The following is a 23,314-nucleotide window of genomic DNA, read 5'->3' as shown; positions in this document are numbered from 1 at the left end:
TCGCATTACTTGTCAACGATTTTTATAAAACCACAGAAATTAATGCGCGACGAGCCTTAGTAAGGCGCGTCTCTCATTACTTTCTGTGGCTTTATAAAATGATCGGAGACAAGCCCTCCCACGGCGCGTCTCGCATTGAGGTGGGAACAAATGCGAGACGCGCCGTGGGAGGGCTTGTCTCCGATCATTTTATAAAGCCACAGAAAGTAATGAGAGACGCGCCTTACTAAGGCTCGTCGCGCATTAATTTCTGTGGCTTTATAAAAATCGTTGACAAGTAATGCGAGACGGGCCTTAGTAAGGCGCATCTCAGATCTTAAAATGATCGGAGACTTGCCCTACCACGGCCCGTCTGGCATTTGTCTCTTACCCTCCCCCACCCCACGCAGCGCCGCGCCCGCATTTTTAGCGCGTCTTTCTTTCTGTAATCTGCGACGTGCCCTTAGAGGCTTGTCTCAGATTGCTTGCTCCTATTTGCTGTTTTGGCGTAGTGACAATATTTCTTGTTTTTTCCCCTATAATGAAACCTTCTAACACCTCAGAAAACTATTCGATTTTGCTATAGTCCACATTGCATTCAATATGGTTACACTTAGAAAATGTAAATGACATACAAGAATCATGGGTGCGATCTAAATTTAAAATCCCACCTCTAGTTGTTGCTATTTCCTCTTAACGCTTTTGTGCCGCTTACATCTCAAAAAGGTTAGCATGAAAGGTAACTTCTCCTATGTTTAACTTTTACACACCCCGTCGTTCATCAAAGCTAATGTGTGTCTGAACGTAGATACGTGATCGGAGATCTCTCTCTCTCTCTCTCTCTCTCTGGCTGGCTGGAGGACCTGGATCAAACGCCTGTAAACGAAGCCCGCTGCTTAAGTTTCTCCTTTCAAAATTGCTGAATTCCACGTCGATTTGTCACATCGTCACCTACACACGCACAACCGCAGCCTGAGTCGAGCCAATCCGCTCACAGACGTGAACTGCCCGCCCTGCCGCCGCGGGCTCCCTCCGCCAACCGGCTTCAACCGGGCCGGCGCTCTATATAAACCGCCATGCGCTCCTCGCCGCTCCACGCATGCAGCACAACCACACGGGCACGAGAAGGAGAGCACCCCCTACTCGGTCGGTGTTGAGACCACCCACACTGTTGTGCTTCTTCCCCGGCCGGCCGCCATCGACCTTCTTAATTTAGCCAGCCCTGAGACTGAGAGAGGAGATACTGGCCACACAAGGACGGACGACACTCCCTCCCAGGCCTGCTCCCTCCCCGGTTCGATCGACGATCTGTTCCTCCCGTTCCCGTCCCCGTCCCCGTCCCCGTCCCCGTCTCCAATCCACGGATAGGGTACGTAGTGCGACTGATTGATCCAGCCCATCGCGGGACTTGATGGGGACAGCGGCCGGCGATGGGGGCCGCCCCCTCGGCGCGGTGGCGGCGGAGCACAAGGTGAACCTGACGGCGCAGCGGCCGTTCTCGGAGGCGCTGCGGACGGGCCTCGCGGAGACGTTCTTCCCCGACGACCCGTTCCGGGGGTTCGGGTCGCTCCCGCCGGCCGAGCGCGCGTGGGGCGGGCTCAAGTACTTCGTCCCTGTCCTGGAGTGGGCGCCGCGCTACACCCTCGGCAAGTTCAAGTACGACCTCCTCGCCGGCGTCACCATCGCCAGCCTCGCCATCCCGCAGGGCATCAGCTACGCCAAGCTCGCCAACCTCCCGCCCATCATCGGCCTCTGTACGCACGCACGCACGCGCTGCCCTGCCGTGACACCTCGCTCTCTACCTCTCTCGTCCGTCGATTCCTGACCACCGCAAACCGCACGGAGACGACGTCACGAGTCGTGGACGCGCGTCTCGGCACGCCGCCGCATGCACATTCATTCCCCCTCACATTTATCGTCTTTTTTTTTTGGATGTGCTAGATTCGAGCTTCGTGCCGCCGCTGCTGTACGCGGTGTTCGGGAGCTCCAACAACCTGGCGGTGGGGACGGTGGCGGCGGCGTCGCTGCTGCTGGCGTCCATCATCGAGGCCGAGGTCCCGCGGGAGGACAACCCGGAGCTGTACCTGCAGATCTTCTACACCGCCGCCTTCTTCACCGGCGTCATCCAGACCGCACTGGGCGTCTTCAGGTACGTCGTAACAAGCACGAATCGAGATTGATCGATCCGTCTCTTTGACGATCCGTTTGCATTTGGAACCGATTCGATCTAGTACTCCAAGCTAAGGACACACGAGTTCCATCCATGGTTGTCTGGTGTGAAGGTTAGGGCTGATAGTGGATTTCCTGTCGCGGTCGACGATCACCGGGTTCATGGGCGGCACGGCGGCGATCATCATCCTGCAGCAGCTCAAGGGGATGCTGGGGATGAAGCACTTCACGTCCAAGACCGACATCATCTCCGTCGTACGCTCCATCTTCCTTTACAGGGACGAGGTGAGTGAGATGATCGCGCGCATTTCTCCTCGATCTCCTCTGCACCTTCCATTTCCATCGCAGGACATCTCACTGCAGGAGTAGAAGTTGCTTCCTCCTTTGCTTCTCCCCTGATTTCCCCGGTTTTCTGGGCAGTTTTTCTTTCATTTTTCCTCGAGGTCCAAAATTCAAATGCGCTTGTTAATTAATTTCCGGCGAAGTCATATAATTTTAATATCGGCTAAAAGTGGCATGCAACCGTACGCTGCAAGGCCTAGCCGTCTAGTCTAACTGACAAGACGTGTCGTGGATGGAACTTGCTCTTAACCGCTCTCAGTAACTTCTCCGAGGAGTAAGAACCAAGGAAAGAAAAACAAAATCAACTTCCATTCTCTGTAAAAAGAACATTTTACTCGTGCACAATGTTCACTGCTCATCGAAGCTCTCTTGTTATTTGTAGAACAGCTTTTCCTTTCCTTTCACAAGCTAGGGGTTTCTCAAACTGAAACAATAGAATTAGACTGACTGTCTCTGAACAAACAGTTTCAGAACAAACAGTTTCAGAACAAGACAAGCATATCTCAATGATGGACGAGCACACAGTGTGTTTACTTGTGACTAGATCCTGTCCTTATAACAAAAGACCCCAGATCATTGGTGTGTGGATCCCAAAACTGACAACTCGTGGTACATTAGTACGTAGTTGTGTGCCCCGGGTAGATGTCGACATGTGGTGCTTGTTTTTCAACAACCCTCTTGTGGATTTGTCGCCCTCGTAAGGACCTTGCATAATTTGGTGACATTGGCCGACGTCAGATAAAGTGTGATGATCCCTGCCCATCGTGCCCATCAGAAAGAATCAGCAGATGTTTATACAGCTTACGCGTGTAGAGCATTCCCATTTATTTTCTGAGAAACAAATGATTTGCGTGGGAAATTGTACGTGTGAGATTCTGAAATGTAACTGTCTGAATTTTTCTATGTCTCTTTTCCCGTGCGCAGTGGAGGTGGCAGAGTGCAGTTCTCGGCGTATGCTTCCTCTTGTTCTTGCTGTTAAGCAAGAAACTAGTAAGTGGGTTTTAGAGGATGTAATCCTGATCAACACACACGCTTTCTTAAGTTATTTCTATGATTCTGTTTTATCAAGCACTCTACCTCCGCTCTTTGATACTGTGTGAGCTGATTCGGCAAATTTCAGAGAAAGAAAAAGCCAAACTTGTTCTGGGTGTCGGCCATTGCGCCATTCATGGTCGTCATCATCGGCGGCATCTTCGCTTTCTTGGTCAAAGGAAACGAGCATGGGATCCCAATTGTAAGCCGTCCATGGCCAGGATCCCTTGATGTTCAGGCTTCAGAGCCACAGAATTTTTCAGCGCATGATGCATGCGTGACTGTTTCAGTGGCTGAATTACTTGTTTTATGTTGGTGACGCAGGTTGGTGACCTGAAGAAAGGGATCAACCCTCTGTCCATTTCGCAGCTAACGTTCACGGACAAGCACGTCAAGACAGCTGTGAAGGCAGGATTCTTGTCTGGGATCCTAGCAGTGGCAGTACGAACATGTTTGCCTCATCTCTCTGCTTTTCTGAACCTACCCTTTTCTGTTGCTGGAAGTGTTTCTCATCAGACTGTCGATCGCTCTCAGGAAGGCATCGCCGTCGGGCGGAGCCTGGCGCTGATCAAGAACGAGCAGATCGACGGGAACAAGGAGATGATCGCGTTCGGCATCATGAACATCGCGGGGTCCTGCACCTCCTGCTACCTCACGACGGGCCCCTTCTCCAAGTCGGCGGTGAACTTCCACGCCGGGTGCCGGACGCCCATGTCGAACGTGGTGATGTCGGTGTGCATAATGCTGGTGCTGCTGTTCCTGGCCCCGCTCTTTAAGTACACCCCGCTGGTGGCGCTGTCCTCCATCATCGTGGTCGCCATGATCGGGCTCATCAAGGTCAAGGAGTTCCTGCACCTCTACCGGGTGGACAAGTTCGACTTCTGCATCTGCATGGGCGCCTTCGTCGGCGTCGTCTTCTTCACCATGGTCATCGGCCTCGGCGCATCAGTAAGTATCCCCTGGCTGCAATTGTGCTCTGCTTGGTAACCGGTGCCATGTCGTTCTGCGCAATGCTGATTCGCTTCGCTTGAAACTGTGCACGGTGCAGATAGGCTTGTCAGTGATCAGAGCACTGTTGCACGTGGCGAGGCCGACCACCTGCAAGCTCGGAAGCATGGCAGGAGGCGAGATCTTCTGCGACGTCAGGCATTACCCGCACGCGAGGAGCATCCCCAATGTTCTCGTGCTGCAGCTGGGATCTCCCATCTACTTCGTCAACGCGGGCTACTTGCGAGAAAGGTGAGGACAGTGCGTGATCAAATCATGTCCTTTTCTTCTTCTTCTTCTTTTCCCCATGTGAAGAGATGCTAATCTGCGGTGTATGTTGCAGGATTTTGAGATGGGTAGAAGATGAGGAGAGCGCTAGCAAGACAGACGGGCAAGATCTACAATACGTGATCCTTGATCTTGGTGGTATGGCCAAGGCCAAATCTCCGATTCACCCATTTCATCTCTTTTCAAGTTCAGGCCACAGGTGTTGAGCTCGACCACATGTCTGAATCTGAGCATTGCAGGTGTGAGTTCGATCGACAACACGGGGATCGGGATGCTAGGAGAAGTTCACAAGAGTCTCGACCGGAAAGGGATCACGGTAATGTCCAACCCCACACCTGCTATTGGCCCAAAGCTTGAAATTTTCATCTGCAGAATCTGATCGGTCCCGCATTTTCTGAACCTTGCAGGTAGCTCTGACGAACCCCAGGCTGGAGGTGACAGAGAAGCTGGTGCTGTCCGGGTTCATCAGGGACAAGGTAGGAAAGGAGTGGGTGTTCCTCACCGTCAAGGACGCCATCACGGCGTTCCGGTACGGGCTCCAAAGATCCAGAGGCAAGGAGCAGAGTGAAGTATAGCTAGTGACTAGTGTCCATGGACTGAGTGTGTTTTTAGGAAGGAAGATGTAGGTGTAGATATTGTTGGGTGGCTCAGCAAGGATTTTGCGTGTGGAACTGGGTGGGGGTAGGTCTTTGGTAGCAGTTCGCATAACGCAGAAGAATAGGATATTTACGTTGGAGTCTCTATAAAAAGAGACACTACGTTAGAATGTGGTAGGATAATAGCTCGTGTTTGCTAGAAGTGATGGGAAACCACGTACTGGAAGAGTTTCTTTTCTTCGCGGCATCGACGACCTTACTAACAAGATAGACAATCATTTCGAAAAGGGGCAAAACACATGCCAATTAACCATGATGAGCGCGCTACGACCGGATCCGCAAGGGCAAAGTGATGGCACCAACAAATTAGTCCATAAAGTAAATAAATCAGGGGTGAAGCTAGCCCATCAAGCCACCGGGTTGGTTCTATTGCCACGACGGGATCAAATACATAGTGAACAGTATTGCTACGACGGGTCAAATACATGGTGAACAGTGTTGCACACTGTATTTTCAAATTGGGAAAAGTCCGATTTACACTTTTGAACTATCGCAAAAGTCCGATTTTAAATCTTAAACTACAAAACCGGATAAGAGAAGCCATCTAACTATCGAAACCGGACAAATTTAGCCCTTACGGTGGTTTCGAAGGTGGTTTTCCATTTTATAAAAATTAAAAATATTCAAATTTAAACTAAAAAATTATAAGTAATTTATTTCAAATCCAAAAAATACGAAATGAGCATCAAAATTTTTCTAAGAATGTAACCTATCTATTGGCACTGTAAGATCTATTTTTTTATGTTCATAGTATTGGTCGCTTATAGTTATGCCTATTATTTTTGAATAAATAAGATTCAAATAGATCAATAATAGATATGTTACATTTTTAGAAAAAAATCGGTACTAGTTTCATATTTTTTTTGATTTAAAATGAGTTACTTTTGACTTTTTAGATCTAATTAGAATTTTTTAATTTTTTTTAAAAAAATACAAAACCACCTTCGAAACCACCTTAAAGATTAAATTTGCTCGGTTTCAATAGTTGGATGACCTCTCTTATCCAATTTTATAGGTTAAGGTTGAAATCCGGTCTTTTGCTATAGTTCAAGAGTAAACCGGACTTTTTCCTTTCAAATTTCATCGGATTCTGACGACCCTGATGGACCAAGGCAGCTCCGCCTCTGGAATAAATAATTTTGCACTACGAACATATTACATATAAATAAATTTACATGATGAACGAATAAGTTAACATCGCAAACTAAATTTTTCTAAGAGTGAAAAAATACGTAGTGTGTCCAATGGATCATAAATTAAAAAAGAAAAAATAGGAAGAAAATGAATAGAAAAAAATGGAAAACCCTGCCAATTGGCTGTGAGCCTGTGGTTGGGCCAGCTGCGTGGCTTGCTTCCTGATGCATGGTAGTGGGCTGAAAATATAATTGGGCCGATTTACTCCTGCGGCCCGTCCGTGCATTTGTTAGGCGACACTTAAGCCGCCCGCGTAATACACCGCTTGGTACCACTTGGTAGCCAAGTACGTAGTATAGAAAAGATCTAATCGTCTATTAGAATAGATAAGATTATTATTAAAAACTTAATATAAATTAAGAATAATTTTATGTTTTTTACAATTTTGTCTATTGCAACTATTTTTGGCATATGATCAGGGGTGAAAACTTATAATGAAATGAATTTTCCCATATTATTCTTATACTACCTATACTATTTAGATATACTACCTTATACTACTAATTAATATTTCAATAATATTAGAAAAATCTTAACCATCCGATATTTACATACAGACAGTAGTACATGATCATGATCGTATTGCCTCCCGCGTAAAACTCTCCCACAGCGGATCCAGCGGCAGTCCGCGGTCTCATTCATATCCCATCCGATCCATGAGAACCACCACCAGAACATCAGAACCCACGTCACCTCAATCCCCAGCCAGCAGATCCTGAGCCAGCGGCGCCTGAACCAGAGCCTGAAGAAGCTGCAGTTGATGCTGTGCACCGAACCTGGGAGATAATGTGTTGCCAGATGATGAACAGCTATCCACGGCGGCCCTACTCAGCGAGTTCCTGGTGCCACCACCATAGAATAGAATAGGATAATTCTAACTCTCAGCTAATGACGCCACGCAGATTTGCTTTGGAGGCATAATTAACCCCCACCAACTTGGCATTTTTCCATCAGTCTGCAGCAGAATGCAGAAGAATGTACAGACGGTTTGAATTACTTGAAAGTTGAAAATATACATCCTAACAAAAATCCTGGAAGAAAAAAAAATTACTCCTCCAGAATTGGCGCAAACGGCAAACCGTGCAGATGAGATTTCATTTTGCAGCATCGGCGCCCTAATTCTGTGGGACTGACAGCTTCGGTGGTTTAATTTTGTTGGTAGGTTATGCTGTAGTAGTTCAGTAGACATGCTGAATTAAAGCCGTGAGGTGTTTCGTTATGGCCTCCAAAGCGATGGCGTGATTAGCTGAGGACACCCTATTTTGCGATGAGTTCTGACCTGGCACGGTGCAGTGCCCCTGCTCTGTTTAACAATGCCGTGCGCTTTTGGTAGGAAAATGTACTCACCCTGACCCAGAGCTAGTCCCTGACCTGACACGGTAACAATCACCAACCGGGCTACTAAAACTGCAGGAGCAAGTGTTCCTGATCAGTTTTTCAGTTACACGCCCTTTCATCCGTTTTGGTTATGGGTTGTGCATGACTCGGATCGAAATCGTAATGCTTCGTCTCAAAGCATCGCACGGGGCCGTCGAAATTTGATTTTGGCCGTCGGAAGTTCGCCGTTTTCCTGCAGTGGATCCAAGATCCGACGAACCTCAATCCATAGTTCCGAAGAACAGTGCGAGCCTCGCCAGCCTATAAATTCGGACGCGCGCTCACAGCAGACAGCACACACCCAAGCGACCAGCCAGACCCCTCTCGATCACCCATCCCAGCCAATCCACTCGATCGGTGAGCCTGCACACGATGGCGGCCCGCAGCGCGCCGCTGCTGAGGGCCCTGCTGGTGGCCACGCTGGTCTCCTTCCTCCTGATGCAGGGAGTGGCCGGCGTGTTCGAGGCCTGCTTCTGCTCCTGCTACAACGACTGCAAGCGCAACAACCCTCACCTCCCCAACGCCAAGGAGAGGTGCCACTGGTGGTGCTTCAAAGACAGCAGGTGCAGCTTCAGCTGCAAGAATCGCGGTCACCGCGGGCAGTCCTCCAGCGACGACGGTGAGTTCTCCTCCTCGTTTCTATCTGATCATCTACAACAACTGCTGGTTTTCGTCTCTGTTTCTTGCAAAGGCCGTTTGCCTGGAACCCTGAACTACCATGTTCCTTGTGTTTTTTCTATGTGGTGATTGATTGCCCGATCTTCCTAGTTTCTTGTGTTCTGTCGCTGAATTCTTTCAGCCGTGGGTGTGGCCATCGCTTCCGGCGGAGGGCGCCTGGGCGGCATGGTGAATGGCACTGGAGCTGGAGGGGCCGTCGCTGCCGGCGGTGGCAGCAGTCTGGGCATGGTGAATGGCACTGGAGAGGGAGCCGCTCCTTGAGAGCTGGAGGGGGCTGCATGCCTGCATGGAGAATGGAGGCTGACTGCTGAGAAGGACAGACATAATCTGGTGGCTCTAAAGGCTAGCCGAGAGTAATATTACTAGTAGTACGCATGAATAAAAATGCATGCTTGTGATGAGATCTGTTCTCCATTCTGGAAGGGTCGTGATGGCTGTGATTATATATCTGGACTTGATCACTGAGAACAATTCTGTGTCTGCCTGTCGTTTTATATGCTTGGATTAACGTTTAAGAGAAAAGACCTCGAGTGTTCTCTGCACGTATAACTTTTCGTGCTGCTAGTGTTTTACTGCTGACCATGGGTGACTCGGACTATAACTGACCATCTGCTCGTATGTATTCCGCGACCAATGTGTCAGTCGAGCCGCTACAACATAAGCTACCAGCATAATTAGACCATCAAAATTATCAGTGCAACCTGCAACGTGAGCTCGCCGTACTGGTGAGATCACTACTGGAATCACCATGTCTCCCTAGAGGTATTTTTGTTCCCTAGGAAATATTGTAGAACCGTAGGGAAATTTTGTTTCCCTAGAGCCGGTGCAATGCAACAGAGATGGTGTTCGGCTTCTGCTTGCCATTCTTTCATGGTACTAATCTTGCTGTCTTGCCTATGTTGTTTTACACCGATGCTGTAACGAAGTCTCATGTGTACAGTTTCCATCATTTCTAGAGGGATAAAGTTTCCTTCCACAAGCCTTCTCTGAATTTAATATTCACTATACTATCTACTAATTCAAACCTGCCGCATGTATATATTCTTCGCGTTCTTCAAACTGTTACAAACAAATTAAATCTGTGACGTGTTCAGTACGGTTGAAATTAAATCTACTACTGTAGTATAATGATGCAATGCGTCTTCAATTTAGAAGGAAATAAACGAACTCATCATCTTTTTTTTTTCAAGTTGTTCTAGAACGTTTGTTTTGAGCTGTAGTTGCAGCCAGTCACTGCTCTACTTTTAGTTGCAGGCCTGTAGCACGTGTATTATCAATTCACACGACATCATTGCATTTCTGGCTTTGCAACGCTTAGTTTTCCACGTGCTATAGTTACAAAGCATGTGATTTTCCTGTATCTTGAGTAATCGTGTGTTGGGCATTCTTTTGCCTGCTTTTGTTGGTTTTGTCAACGTGACAGACTGTCACTAGCCAGCAGTAATCAACTGGTCGTTCTGTAGTTTTTGTGAGGAAAATCAAATGTGTAATAATAGGTTACGTCTTAACTTTGCTCATTCCAGATAAACACTGTTGCCTAATATTAGTTATTACTAGGAAGAACATACATTTTCTGCCAGACAAAGTTTTTCACTGGTCTCCATTGTCCCACCTTTAAATAAAGCCTCTTTCCTGAACAAGAACTCTACAAGGCAGAGGCAAGTTCATTAAGAAAACTGCAAAAGCCAGCCATGGCCGGCAAGCTCTGTTGTCTTTTGGGCTGCACAGGAACAAAACATTCCCTGTAATGTACTCGGTTCAATTGCTGGTCTTACACTATTAGTGGAAGCTGATGTGCTTATCTCCAACGTACTCATCCATGAGTCCAAAGGCACTGATTCCACCGAAGCAACAGCCAAAAGGATACGCCAATCTGACGGCTACTAAAACTGCTAAAATCGAGTGCTCTTGATTCGTTCTTCAGTTACACGTCCCTTTCGTATGAGTACTGCGAGTTATGAGTTATTTCCAGTTGAGGTCATATTACTTCATCTGAAATTGCCGTATGTGCACTGGGGAAGGAGCAGATCCGTGAGCAGCTAGCTGGAGGGAGGTTGTGCATGGAGAGCGGAGGCTTTGGAGGAGAGCCTGGAGAGGCATAATCTGGTGGCCGTAGCTTAACAATGTTTGTGTTGAGATCTTTCCTCAGTTGTGGAAGCATCTATCGTGGTTGTGATTATATGGACTTGATCGCTTAGATGTGTCGTGCCCGCGCGCTTATCGCTTAAGTATCCTCTGCAAGCATTCTGTCACTTTGCCCTGTCGGCAGTGCATTCCCTCTGACCAAGGGTGACTCCAGGCTCCGGTTTTCTGCGGGGCAGATCAATATAGGTTACGTCTTATCTCGGCTCACTCAGTCACTCTAGATGATGTTTTTGTTGCCTACCGTTGGTACAAGTTACTAGTGAGAACATGCATATTTTGCCAGACAAAGTTCTCCGCTTCACTCTCATTGTCTGACCAATAAAGCCGCCTTTCCAAACTGCAAGAGTCCTGAAGAACCATAAAACCGTCCAGTATTTCTTCTGCTGTGAAGGTGGTCTCCAAATGTCTAAGTTGCGTTTTAAATACTTCAGTAACTCCCAGTCCATCCCTGCTTTCCTTTGATGAGTTCGTCCTTACAGATTGTTAAAATGCACACAGAGTGGTCTTTCGAAAAAAAAGAATGCACAACGAGTTCCTCTTCCTTTTTTTTCTTGCTGCGTGGTAGCAACCCCTCTGTGAGTTTTGAGTTTTTGTGTGTAATCTTTCCTTCTCCTTGAGTTTGCATGTAAGTAGAAAAAAACGATAATTTTTGGCGCGCTCTGGTCTTTTTGATAATCTGTAAGGAAATTGTTTAGCTGGCTTCTGAAAGATTGTTCCTCTCTGTCAAGAGCTGCCTTCGTTTCTGTGCTTGATCAAGTCTTTGAATAATTTCTTGGGCCATATTGCTTAGATCTATATTTCCACCATACCTCCTCCCTACCTTGATCGCCTTAGGTAATGTGTGACGATGCTAACATGCGAACAGGTTGTCGGACGACTGAAGCGCACCTAGCCGTTTTTGTGTCTGCTTGGCATAGCTGCTCCGGCTAGTTTAACACTAAATTAACTATAGTTTAAATATTTATATTAATCTAATAATAAACAAAATGATTTATCTAAATGCTCTTAGCATATCTATAACTTCAAATCTAAGATTTCTTGGAGCTACAAATTCATGCTCCTAGAAATCTTATCACCATCAGGATATCCTGTCAAACACCCCCAATATAAGCCCTGATATACTTTATATTCCAACCATTCAATTTTAAGGTCTATGACTTTGGTTGTATCTAACTTTGTGCTATATAAGGAAAAAAATATTGGATGGAGGTTCTACCGCCCTAACGTTTATCACACCATCTTTTCTAAAAAGAAAAGTCTACTTTACTACCCTCACCAATTCAGTTTGTTTGTTTAATCTCCCCAACAAAATTTAGAATTGATTTACTCTCTTAAACTATTTTAGTGGTCCAATCTATCCTAATGGGATTTATCCTTTTTATTTCTTCGCATACAAGTTGAGTTTTAAGTTTAAATTTTGCAAAGCGCCTCGTAACATGATATCCTATGTTAGAAAAATACTTTAAGAAATTTTATGATTAATTTTCGTGCAATTTATATCATTAGGATCAATTTAATATTAAATATTTCTCACCTATGAAAATAACACTGTAAAATTCTTCATGTATTTTTCTAACATAAGGCATCATGTTCTCTACCACTCACAAAGTTTAAACTTAAAACTCAACCTGTGTATATGGAGAAACAAAAAAGACAAGTCTCATTATTAGGGGTAGATTGTACCAACCGAAATAATTTGAGAGAATAGATTGAGTCTAAATTTTGTTAGAGGGGTATAGTGGAAAAAATGGATTTGTGAGGGTAGTAATGGATTTTTTTCCTTTCCACAAAAATTACACCTAAAAAGCGACTCACTGCAACTCATGGGTAAGTGAATGGGAAAGCTAAATTTCCCCATGAGTGTTTTGGAAGACTGTAACACATGAATTGGTGTCAAGATTATTTGTGCTTTAGATTCACATATATAGCATATTCTGCTTGACCTGACACGGTTATTCATTTTTCATTACTTTTTTTGATAAACCATCTTTCATTACTTGGTTGTTAGCTAGCTGTCTAGCTCCCTACTGACTGACAGATCCAATTTAAATTCTAAAGCCCTATCTAGTAAGGACCATCATCGTCGAGGATGCCGAGCATTTGCCCGACCATGGCTCTGGCGAGGTTGGCCAGACTTGCGGCCGCGGTGACCTCCTTCCACACAGCCTTCTTCACCTCACCGTCGAAGGAGATGTGGTTCCAGCAGCTGAACGCCGCGTCCATCATCCTGTCCGCGCACTCTAAGTAGGTGTAGGGGAACAGGTTGCCGCTCTTGTGCCCCTCGACCCAGGGGTCGTACTCCCGGACCATGGCGCGGCACACCCGGGCGGTGCGCGCCACGGTCCAGTAGTCGATCCGGCAGTACCGGAGGGTGAGCGCCGTGTCCTTGCTCCAGTCCGCCTCGTCGTCGTCGGCGACGGGGGCGCGGAGCTCGGAGCCGACCACGACGCCCGCGTCCGCGGCGGCGCTCCGGGCGAGGTCGATGGCCACGAGCGCCAGGTCGCGCGGGTGCCTGGCCGACGTGGCGCGCGTCTCCGGGTAGAGCGCCCGCATGCAGAAGTCGGCGGTGAGCCCGGGCCCCTTGTACTGGCTCGCCGTGATGTTCTCGCACGCGCTGTCCAGGAGGTCGGCGCCGGCGGCGGGCTTGGCCTTGGCCTTCGGGTCGTGGCGGCCGCTCGCGGCGTCGGAGGCGAGGAAGGCCGCCGCGCAGAGGAGCAGCGCGGCGAGCGCGGAGGAGGCCGTCGCCGTCGCCGTCGTTGGCACCGCCATCGTGCCGATGCAGGTATGTAGCTTGTAGTTGTAGCTAGTGTCTCTGCAGATTTATTTATAGCGCTTTGAGAATGAGAGCTCGTGTACGTGAGCACTCGAGCTGGGTCACGGATTCGAGATGTCCAAGAGGAGGATTCACGCGCTGTTAGTGTCAACCGGAGATAGATACGTCGATGAACACCTCTTGGATATACTATATCCTGCATGAAGCAGACGAGGAAGATAGCCTGGCCTGCATGCCACGCTTAGCATTGGATAGCGATATCCAGTTGGAGGATTCAGGGTCGGGCGCATTGGATACGCCACTGGGCACCTCGGATGTGCTAATAATAGGGAAAAGTACAAAATACTCCCTTCAATTATCAAAGTCTGTCTAGATAGAGATAGTCTCTCAAATTATATTTTACTTTACTCCGGTTTTCTGAACCAGTTCATTGTTCACCTCTAGCCACTAACCCAATCCAGTTTTATGGTGATGTCTCGGTGGCTTTGCAGACTAGTCGTGCCACGTGGAAAGGCTCCTCCGTGCTACGCGTGTGCACGCGGCCATCTCACGGTGGCCGTGCTCGTGCTCGCCGCCGCGTCCTTCCTCGCTGTTGCGCTGGCCAACCGCAAGGACCCTTTGCCCCGCCGCGCGAGCTGCAACGATGCGGCGCCAGCGGGTGCATGAACCGCATCGCGTTGCGTGCCATGGAACCGGAGCCGGGATCTCGTCGTGGAGAGTGGAGACCAGAGCCCCCGGCCAAAGGGTGCGTCGTCGATGGGGCTCGGCGTGAATGGTACCTGTGGTCACCGCATATCACATACATTGCCCCGGCCAGCTTGATGAGCCGGACGCATGCAATTGCAAACATGAAACATCTCTTCTCTTGCCATCCGCTGCGTGCACAGTTTTTTTCGTTGCTCGTTCTTCCGCACGGCGGCCATCTCGGTCTAGCTGTTCCTCAAGCAGCCTTCCAAGACAGCCAGTCGGATCTCAGACCACCAGTGCGCGTCGCAATGCCAAGCAGTCAGTTATGAGTAGCAAAATCGCCTTTTCATGTTGCATAGCTCGCGTGGCATAATCAGACCCTCTTTGGCAGAGCTCTAACAATAGCTCTATTAGCGGCTCCAAGTGGAGCTGTATCAAACGGAGTTCATCTAAACTGATTTCACCATCGTGAAGCTATTTTTGTCTCTCATCTCTCTAATCCTTTTTCTTACAGCACTACAAGGAGCCGGTAGAGCCACAGTTTGCGAGCTTCTCCACGCCAGTGGAGCTGGAGCCGAAGCCAGATGAAACTCTACCGAATGGGACTTTAGTCAGCGAAATCGCCGTCATATCATCAGAACCAGACGGCCCGGATAGGAGTCCGCTTTAACCAGTGACCGCCGTCCGGTGTTATCGCCCGGGCCCACGTATCAGCGTCACACCACTCCAGCGTTTGAACAACCACCTCGACAAAGCAAGCCGATCGACGAGCACTCTCACCGTACAGGCCAAAAAGGTGATCAAGCGAACCCGTGGCGGCGAATCAGCATGGAGGGGAGCCAGCCGGGAGCTCGGGGATCCTCTCGGACCTTCTAGATTCCCTCAAGCCCTAGCCTAAACCCACCCGGTGGCCTCTCACCCAACCGATCCCACCCATGGAGGAGGCGGAGAAGGCGGGTGGGCAGGCGGAGGCGGAGTATGAGAGCGACCTCGACGGCGCGCCCCTCCCTGCGGCGAGGCGGCGCGCGGCGGCGCGCGACGATGAGGAGGACGAGGACGAGGGCGGCGGTGGGAGCGGGTGGGGTTCGCCTGCGCCGTCGTCGACGGTGTGCGACTCCGAGTCCGACCCCGACGGGCAGGGCGCGCCCGAGTTGTACGACGACGACGGCGACGAGGGGGTTTTCGGCACCGAGGAGGAATGCGGGTACACGTTCAAGGAGCGCGAGGCTGGAGGTGTTGGGTGCGGAGATGTCGATGTGGAGGTGGCTGTGGCGCCGGAGGACGAAGGAAAGTACGAGGCGGAGGAATCGGCGGCGGTGGAAGGGGAGGAGGAGGAATCACCGGTGGAAGGGGAAGCGGAGGAAGTGACGATGGAAGGAGAGGAGGAAGTGAAGAAGGGGAGTGAGCCATACGACGTGCCGACGGCAGGCGCTTTCTACGAGCACGACACTCGCTTCCAGGGCCAGGAAGACGGCGGCCGCGGCCACCAAAGGTTCTAAATTACGCGTCCTTTTGGCTCGTCGCTTCTTCTTCCCTTGTTTATCTGAGCAGTAGTATAAACCGAATTACAATAAGAAGTTCCAAGAGATTTTGCTACTGTGTCTCCTGTCCTGAAAGTCGGGTCAGGGGTGTTCTTTCATGTACTCCGATGCTTGCATTCTTGGACCCCCCCCCCCCCCCCCCTCTCTGTCTCCTCCCCCTCTTTCTGTTTCTATGTGTAAGCCTCTGTATTTCCGTTGGTTCAATGGAAATGGGGGAGATGGCCTCGGTTCGAAAAAAAGAGATTTTGCTACTGTGCGATTTTCAAATTGAACCTGTTGGGTGTAAAATCGCGATGGTATATTACTGGAAGCACTCCATGCTTTGTAGTGAGAGAATCATTCACTTTTCTGGAGGAGACTGTCGAATAAGGTGGCATTGTTAGAAGGATACAGTCTTTAGCATGTATAGCTGGAAAAGGCAGGTTGCAAAGACTGCCTTGTTGGTTGCACCAGAGTTTCAACTGATAAATAGGCATTTAGTTGCATTTGTTAAATGTTATTCGTTGTTATCAGCTCAGCAAATTTTGTAGCCCATATTTTATAGCTTCCTAATGTATCCATATAATTAATTCAGGCAAGTTTTGGGTGGTCAAAAGATATGGAATCCTAAAGTGGAAGCTGTGTGGGTGCATGATCGGTTTAATGAGATAAATTCCCATGCTAATACCAAGAATGAGTATCATGTCCATGTGCGTATGATGCAGAGTGTTGACAATGGTAATTTTGAAGGAACCAAATCCTACAATCATTCCAAGAGCTTTGACTGTGTTCAGACACAATCTCATTCATATTATGGCAATGTTAAAGGCTATAATGATGAGCGAAATGTGTACAGAGAGAAAGGCTCTAGAAACTACCAATCTCATCGGATGACTTCAGGAATCTCTTCAGCACAAGACAATAGGTAAGTGGAGTTCCATTTCTTCTCTCCTTTTGTGCTCTGTGAAAGATAATGCTAGCTTGATTAGCACTAACAGTGAGGCTGCCAATGTTTCAGAAAATCATATTCCAGATCACAGAATGCAGAGGTTTCATCTAATGCGGGTGTGGGAAAGCATTCCTCTCAAACTCTAAGTTTGCAGCATGAACAAACCCTTCACTGCAAGCAAACCTTTAGATCAGACATAAGTTCAGCTCCACCTACCTTTTACTCTTCTAGAGCATCCCATCAAGGACTCCCTTTTATTCCAAGAGAGAAAGTACGGCGTGTAACATTCAACAAACTGTTCTCATCAGCTGTTCACAAGGCACATAATTCTTTGACACCACAATCCCATCCCGTTTTCAGAAGGAAGGCCTTTGTTCCATCTGTATCTGTTGAGCATGGAACTGCTGTTGATTCTAACCACATAGTTCCTATTGATGTCATGGCGTGCTCTGCTCTGCATCCCATGTCAACATCACATAACTATAGCAAAGATTCAGAATTCTGGGATCAAGGTAGAGATTTAGACATTGCTGAGACTACCATACCTTGTACTGAGCCCCAGATTGCAGTTTATCAGCAAAGGTCAGTTCAACGACCAATCCTACCCACGCCAAGGGCATCTTCTCAGATATTTGTACATAAAGATACCAGTAACAACAAAATTCGATCTCATCCACAAACAAGATTGATAAGTTCATCTGATGATGGCAAGGTCACTACACCCCCTGAAACAAACAGTTCTGTAGTGCTATCGGCATTGACAGTGCAAGATGATATGAAGGAAGCAGAGAGGACCTATTTTCTTGATGGAGGAAGCTTTGTTGTTGATGATACAGGAGCAAGATGCTCTACCCTTGATGAGCCAGGTTCCACTAGCACTCCAGCAAAATTGCCAGGTTTGTGTATCATTTTGTTATACATAAAGCTGTATGCACAGCCGTAAGAGAAAGCTATTGAGTAATCTAGACATTTGAAGGACATTTATTCTTGCATTGTGTGGATACCTGCACTCAATTGAGTTAAGTGATATTGGTTCGATTTTGCAAAGTATTAACAACACCTTAGCTGTTGGGAAGCTTGTTTATTGCTTATTGGCAGTAATTCTGAAATAAGGATTGGGCCTAGGTATATCATGTGATTCATACTTCTGTGTTCTTACTCAAGGTTCTGGGTTTGTATTATGTTTCATCATACGGGGGATTGTCTCATTTTATTCACATTTATTTGCTATGCAGTTTTGTTTTATTTTACACCTACCATTTTTTCCCCAACTGCGCATGTACGATTCAATTTGTAGTCCTGCTGCAAACACCCTAAGCTAACGTTTTACTGCATTTACCATGTAGTTATGCTGTTCAGTGGCTTGCATCCTATGGGGCCTGGTTTTTCTTCGGTTATGGTTCTGCCAGGATTTGTGGGTCAACATTGTGATGGCGATTCTGAAATGGGACTAATGACCTGGTATGCAGGAGTTAAATTTCTCTGCATCTTATGGAAGAACTATGCCTTAATTCTTCTGATTGATTGTTTTAATCTGTGTACTTCCTTTTGAAACTTGTCACTTTTTTCCTTAACAGCATGAGTTATCGACTAATTCTTGGTGGAATTTTATTTAGCGGTGCACTTAGCCTTACTTCTGATTGATACTTTTATCTGTATACATCCATTTGAAATTTGAATATTTTTCCTTAATAGCTTGAGTTGCTGAATAATTCTAGTTAGTATTTTGTTTAGTGGTGCAATCAACTGGTTTAAGAAAACTTGATAGCTGGCCGTTTAGTGGCGAAATTAACTCCAAGCTGCAGTTTATTTCAATCTGACTTGTTTTGATTCTGACATTTCATAGATAATCAACACTACTACTTACATGTGGCATTCATTGTTCCTGGGTTATGCTCTCCTATATCTTTTACGTTCATAAACTTGCATCTGATCCTTATTTTTGGTTTATTTTAATGAAAGTAGGTTGCCGATATCGACTGGTGCTACTGGGGTTCAGGAAGGATCAAGCAGTCCACTTAATTTTGGCAAGAATTGTCCCCAACCTTCTGAACTTGCATCTTCATTAACATCGCTAAGGTAAATGCAAACTTTATCGGTTATTATGCCTTGTATTACAGTTTTGGATATCACTCACATTTCTTAGTACATATTCAAAGCGAGTATTTATGGCTGGATGTAATATGTGGTACTTTAACATTTAACCACAGTTCCAGTTGCAGTTAAAGTTTATCCTCTGAATCTGAACATAATACTGCGAAGGAACCTGGTTCCTTGATTAGGTTGATGCTAAATATTTTAGTTTATGTTAGTGTAATCGCAATATATATATTATTTGAGAACTATCAGCCTACAGATTGTTAAATCACCTTAGTCACAGAGCTTAGATTTTGTAATTTGACATTCTACTTTGTTCAATAGCTTCTGGTAGAAGATTCTCAACTAGCTTCCTAAAGCTATGTGTTCCCAATTGTTATTCTCAACTAGCTTCCTGTAGCTATGTGTTCCCAATTTTTATCATGTTCCCAATCTTTATCCTGCCAGTCTGTTTCAGTAGTGTTTTTCAATTCATCCATTGCCTGCCAATTATGTTGTAACATGCTTGCTAAAATGCATGGTACCTTTTCTGTTCTTAATGATATGACTCAGCAAAACAAGAACAAGTGTCCATCATTTGAAGTTTGTTTCTTTTCCATTCAGAGACCATGCTGCAAGTAATGATCCTATTTCATTGACTTCCCAAGAAATACCAGGTGAAACCAACTAATGTTTTTTCCACTTTCTTATCTTTTGTGTTCAGATGGTTATTCTTCTAATATTATTCCCCCTTTTTTTTCTGCAGAGGCTGTAAGTCATGAACCTGTTCATCATCAAAACAGAACTCGCAGGCAAGTTCAAAATGTTTGGAGTTTATTAGGGCTATGACTACCATGCACTAACACCAAATGCAAAGGTTGACATGACTTAATTACATTTTGCCAGATACTCGGAGATGAAATTTGCCTTGTGAAAAGTTGACAGTTGAAGTGGATTGACTGAACCAGCTTTGAGTCTATAGAATTTGCACGATCTATTGCCATTTTGCCGGACAGATCAGTTCTTTCTTAAGATCAACTCCACCGGTTCCATGTAGAACTACTGATTTTTCTCTTTTTCTTCACCAGGTAGCAGGTACACGCACTTGTTTTCTGCTCATGAGCTGCATCTCATATCTGTTCAAAAAATTTGCTTCCCGTATTGCTCTGTGCATTCCATCTACAATGCATACTAGTGAAGTGTTGATAACTGTGCCCTTCAGAGGCTGTGAAATTTACAATAAACTAAAGGTAGTAGTTAACTAGTTATCAGCAATGAAACATAACTATTTAAAAGTTGCCTTTTCGTAAATTGATAATGTGATTTAGTTTAGGAATTTAGCTGGTGTATGTGAACAGCCTCAGAATATGGTTCATATATTTTTTTTTTTTGGATTTGGGGAAAAAAAGTAGGAAGCTTACACACATGGTCTGTGTGCCCCTATTTCTTGGTTGTGTGATCGTGTCCTCCCTGAGATGCCATTACATAGTTCCTAAACTGCATTCAGTTGAGTTCTCTCTAGAAAAGCAAACTATCTGTTGGTACATTCTGAAAATACATGCATTGGGATCTCTCCAGTCATAGAGAATGTTGCATTTTTTTTGCAGGTTTAGCTAACTGCTATGGCCATCTGCATCGGTTGCACAGTTCCATGGGGTTGCTGTATCCCGCTCGTAGGTGAGAACTGATATCCAATACGCAATCTGTTAGTTTACCTGTGGTCACGAACATAGTTTTGATTGCTTCATTTCCCTGGCAGGTCTCTCACCATGAGAATAACCGATGCGGTGGTTATTCACAGCAACTCTTGCTCAGCTCTGCCTCTGCTTTCGTCATCTGCTGCGGCTCCCTGCCGAGTTGCCCATCTTTTGACGAACACGTGCTATGCACGCATTTCATTAAGAACTTGGTTTCATGCTTCAGGTAGTTCGAAACTCGCAGTAGCTAGTTGGCCACGCAAGTTAGACTGCTTTTCAGTACGGTCCTTAGCATGTTAGTGCTGGTCCTGTGGCTTGCCCCTTCTCTGTTCACTTATGACTTGCCAGCTTCTGGAAATGGGAAGTTGCTCAGGTGAGCCTGCTGTCAAAATTCATCCGACTTGCTTCCCCTGCAGAGAGAGTGAAAACCTGTCATACTGCTCAGTTCCCTACTATATATGATTGGCTTGTATGAAGAAACCGCTATTGGAGTCTGGTGAATTGGCTGGAAGTACATGTATATTCCTGAGAATTGGGCGAAACGGGGAGTGGGAGCAGGAAGTGCTGGACCTGGGCGCGCCCACTCTCAGGCCCCCTTGCTCCATCATCCATTCGTTTGCCGCCCCACCCGCGAAACATCCTCACGTTGCCTTCTGGGTAGTGGCCGCTACTGCATGGCAAGTGAGCCCACTCCAACCTGTGAGCTGTCAACAAGCCGCATCCTATCAGTATCAGCTACAAGTCATATTCTCCAAACCTCATGAGCACCAACAACACTGGAAATCAGAAATCCATAATCACTCGCACATGCAACAGCTTGATTCTTGGGGGAAGGGCCTTGACGTACAGTGAGCCTTTCCCAAGCAAATGATGGGTAATCCATAGCAAGAAAGTGCCCACTCTAGACCACCTCTACCCTCTCACTGTCTCTCTACCCTAAAAGCATGAACGGCCTCGGCCCCCTCGAGACGCACTGCTATCGGTTGGCGCATGGTCGTCACACGTCGCTTCTCATTTTCAAGAACTAGACAAACGCTACGCTTTACTTCCCATGGAATGTCTCGGCTCCCATCTCTGAATAAGCAAAAGGCCGTTGCAAAAAAAACAAAAGCAGAAGGCATTGAATCTACGTTTGCACACAGTGACTATACTGCCCTAAATGTCGCCTGATTTGCATGGCTTCTCTCAGCATCGCAATTTGCAGAGGGGGCAGGTCGCAAGTGACACGGCGACAGCCAATCCTCGCTAGACAAGTGTACGGCTTCACGACGCTGCCCCACCGGCTCCAATAATTCCGTGCCCGGGCCCACCGGCCATGTCTGCTCCCCCTTGGCCACCCACCCACGGACCTTTCAGCTAGATGGATGGATGGGCGCCCTGTCCTTGAGCATAGAGCAGACAGTTCAATCGCGCGGGCCCCACCATATTCCCCCCGCCACTGTTCACCAAAGCTGGGAGCGATGGGGATGCCGCGCGTAACTACAAACATTAGCCATTGATTAGCATATGGGTCATGTCGCATGAAGCTGGTGCGCGTTGCGCTTTCGGCAAGTAAAGGGCGACAAGTGACGCCACAAATAGGGATGTTTAAGCTTATCTCTTTTTCTTTTTAACCTCCGTCAGTTACGTTGAGGAATTTGCGAATCTTTGCATCAGAAAGACACAAAGAGGTTGTGTGTCTTCGCATTAAGGAACAAGAGTTTCTGATTAAAATTGCACTGAAGAAACGCATTAGCTATTGATTAGTCATAAGTCTTAACACTCTTCCTAATTGGATAGGGGGTGCGGTCGGATCCGGTCGCACGAAGCCAACGCGCATTGCACTTTCGGCAAGCAAATGGTACGCTGACGATTATTATTTCAAAGAGTACGTACAAGAGTTGCGTATCTTTGCAGGATGAGGTGAACGCCTACGAATAATCTGCATCGACCAAACGAGTCATGCTAGCAAATTGGCATAGATACATCACTTGAACGCTTTACATTCTTATTGATGCTGCCAAAAGGTTAAAAGGCCGTCGCTTGCCGAGTCGTGGCCTACCGAGGCTCCAACCGCTGTGGCATACGTCCGCGAAGGCGACCTACGGGCATTTCCTACTCCCCGGCCAGATTCAAGCATTGTCCTCTCGCCGGCGCAGGCGCGACCGGATATGGTTTTATACTGTAAGCTGATGCCGTCTTGCTTGTCCGCCTTCTTGCCGCCCAGCCAGCGTTGACACGTATTCCCCACCGAATGAGGCCCAGACCTACACCGATTCACAAAATTACAGGTCTATTGGTGGGTGACGTGCGCAAGCGAAAGGCACGTATGTGGCAACTTGCGAGCTGCTGACACCTTCTAATTAACCAGCTGCGAGTTTTGTTTGATCTGTTGCAACGCAAGTTACTTGAATAATGACGTACGGCCAGGCACTCATTGGCGCATGATTGGGCCTATTATATTGCCATTAAGCTTTCCATCAGATCAACGCATTGTCTGCCTGTCTAGAAGTATTTTGCTGCATCATCTTTCTTGTATTTTCTGTAATGCTGCAATGTGTTTCTCGATCAACGAATGATCATTCCGGCAGCGCCAATAAGCTGGCACATTGTCACATGGCGAGCTCGCCATCTTGTCTGCTCCGGTCCTCAAACCGGCGCATGCATGACTCTGTCCTGCACCCGGACCAGAGTTGAAGTTTCAATTCTTGGAAGCTGCTTCAGGCTTTTGAGTAACACACCACTTCAGAGTTGAACCCTCCTCTTCTGCTTATATATATATATGT

The 23,314-nt window shown here is 47.0% G+C and overlaps 2 protein-coding genes across 4 annotated transcripts; both read left to right on the top strand.

Moving 5' to 3' along the window:
* The first annotated feature begins 1,088 nt into the window (after positions 1-1,088).
* Positions 1,089-5,652, top strand: LOC112895584 (probable sulfate transporter 3.5). The gene is made up of 11 exons (XM_025963545.1): positions 1,089-1,733; positions 1,921-2,128; positions 2,262-2,433; positions 3,415-3,480; positions 3,611-3,724; positions 3,847-3,963; positions 4,057-4,470; positions 4,571-4,761; positions 4,853-4,935; positions 5,037-5,113; positions 5,205-5,652. Exons 1-11 carry the CDS (start codon positions 1,391-1,393, stop codon positions 5,370-5,372), a joined length of 1,953 nt encoding a protein of 650 aa, XP_025819330.1. The 5' UTR covers positions 1,089-1,390; the 3' UTR covers positions 5,373-5,652.
* Positions 5,653-15,118: 9,466 nt separating this feature from the next.
* Positions 15,119-21,042, top strand: LOC112892337 (protein MLN51 homolog). Of its 3 annotated transcripts, none has more exons than XM_025959514.1 (10): positions 15,119-15,799; positions 16,423-16,752; positions 16,846-17,672; positions 18,123-18,237; positions 18,742-18,855; positions 19,477-19,529; positions 19,619-19,664; positions 19,759-19,947; positions 20,460-20,529; positions 20,612-21,042. In XM_025959514.1, exons 1-8 carry the CDS (start codon positions 15,243-15,245, stop codon positions 19,784-19,786), a joined length of 2,070 nt encoding a protein of 689 aa, XP_025815299.1. In that variant the 5' UTR covers positions 15,119-15,242; the 3' UTR covers positions 19,787-19,947; positions 20,460-20,529; positions 20,612-21,042. The 3 variants fall into 3 exon arrangements, with proteins under 3 accessions (XP_025815299.1, XP_025815298.1, XP_025815300.1); XM_025959513.1 differs by having other exon boundaries at positions 18,739-18,855; XM_025959515.1 differs by lacking the exons at positions 19,477-19,529; positions 19,619-19,664; positions 19,759-19,947; positions 20,460-20,529; positions 20,612-21,042 and having other exon boundaries at positions 18,735-18,852.
* The last annotated feature ends 2,272 nt before the right edge of the window (positions 21,043-23,314 follow it).

The sequence above is a fragment of the Panicum hallii genome, chromosome 5 (assembly GCF_002211085.1).
Source record: "Panicum hallii strain FIL2 chromosome 5, PHallii_v3.1, whole genome shotgun sequence".
In the NCBI taxonomy this organism is placed as follows: Eukaryota; Viridiplantae; Streptophyta; class Magnoliopsida; order Poales; family Poaceae; genus Panicum; species Panicum hallii.
This window is presented reverse-complemented; position numbering and strand designations above follow the sequence as displayed.

What these genes read in the sequence shown, in the direction of transcription:
- LOC112895584 (XM_025963545.1), top strand. Translation starts at nt 1,391, where the DNA reads ATGGGGACAGCGGCCGGCGATGGGGGCCGCCCCCTCGGCGCGGTGGCG. An exon ending in CCCGCCCATCATCGGCCTCT is followed by an intron (nt 1,734 to 1,920) that starts GTACGCACGCAC and finishes TGGATGTGCTAG; the next exon opens with ATTCGAGCTTCGTGCCGCCG. An exon ending in CGTGATCCTTGATCTTGGTG is followed by an intron (nt 4,936 to 5,036) that starts GTATGGCCAAGG and finishes TGAGCATTGCAG; the next exon opens with GTGTGAGTTCGATCGACAAC.
- LOC112892337 (XM_025959513.1), top strand. Translation starts at nt 15,243, where the DNA reads ATGGAGGAGGCGGAGAAGGCGGGTGGGCAGGCGGAGGCGGAGTATGAG. An exon ending in GGCGGCCGCGGCCACCAAAG is followed by an intron (nt 15,800 to 16,422) that starts GTTCTAAATTAC and finishes TAATTAATTCAG; the next exon opens with GCAAGTTTTGGGTGGTCAAA. An exon ending in TCTTCAGCACAAGACAATAG is followed by an intron (nt 16,753 to 16,845) that starts GTAAGTGGAGTT and finishes CCAATGTTTCAG; the next exon opens with AAAATCATATTCCAGATCAC.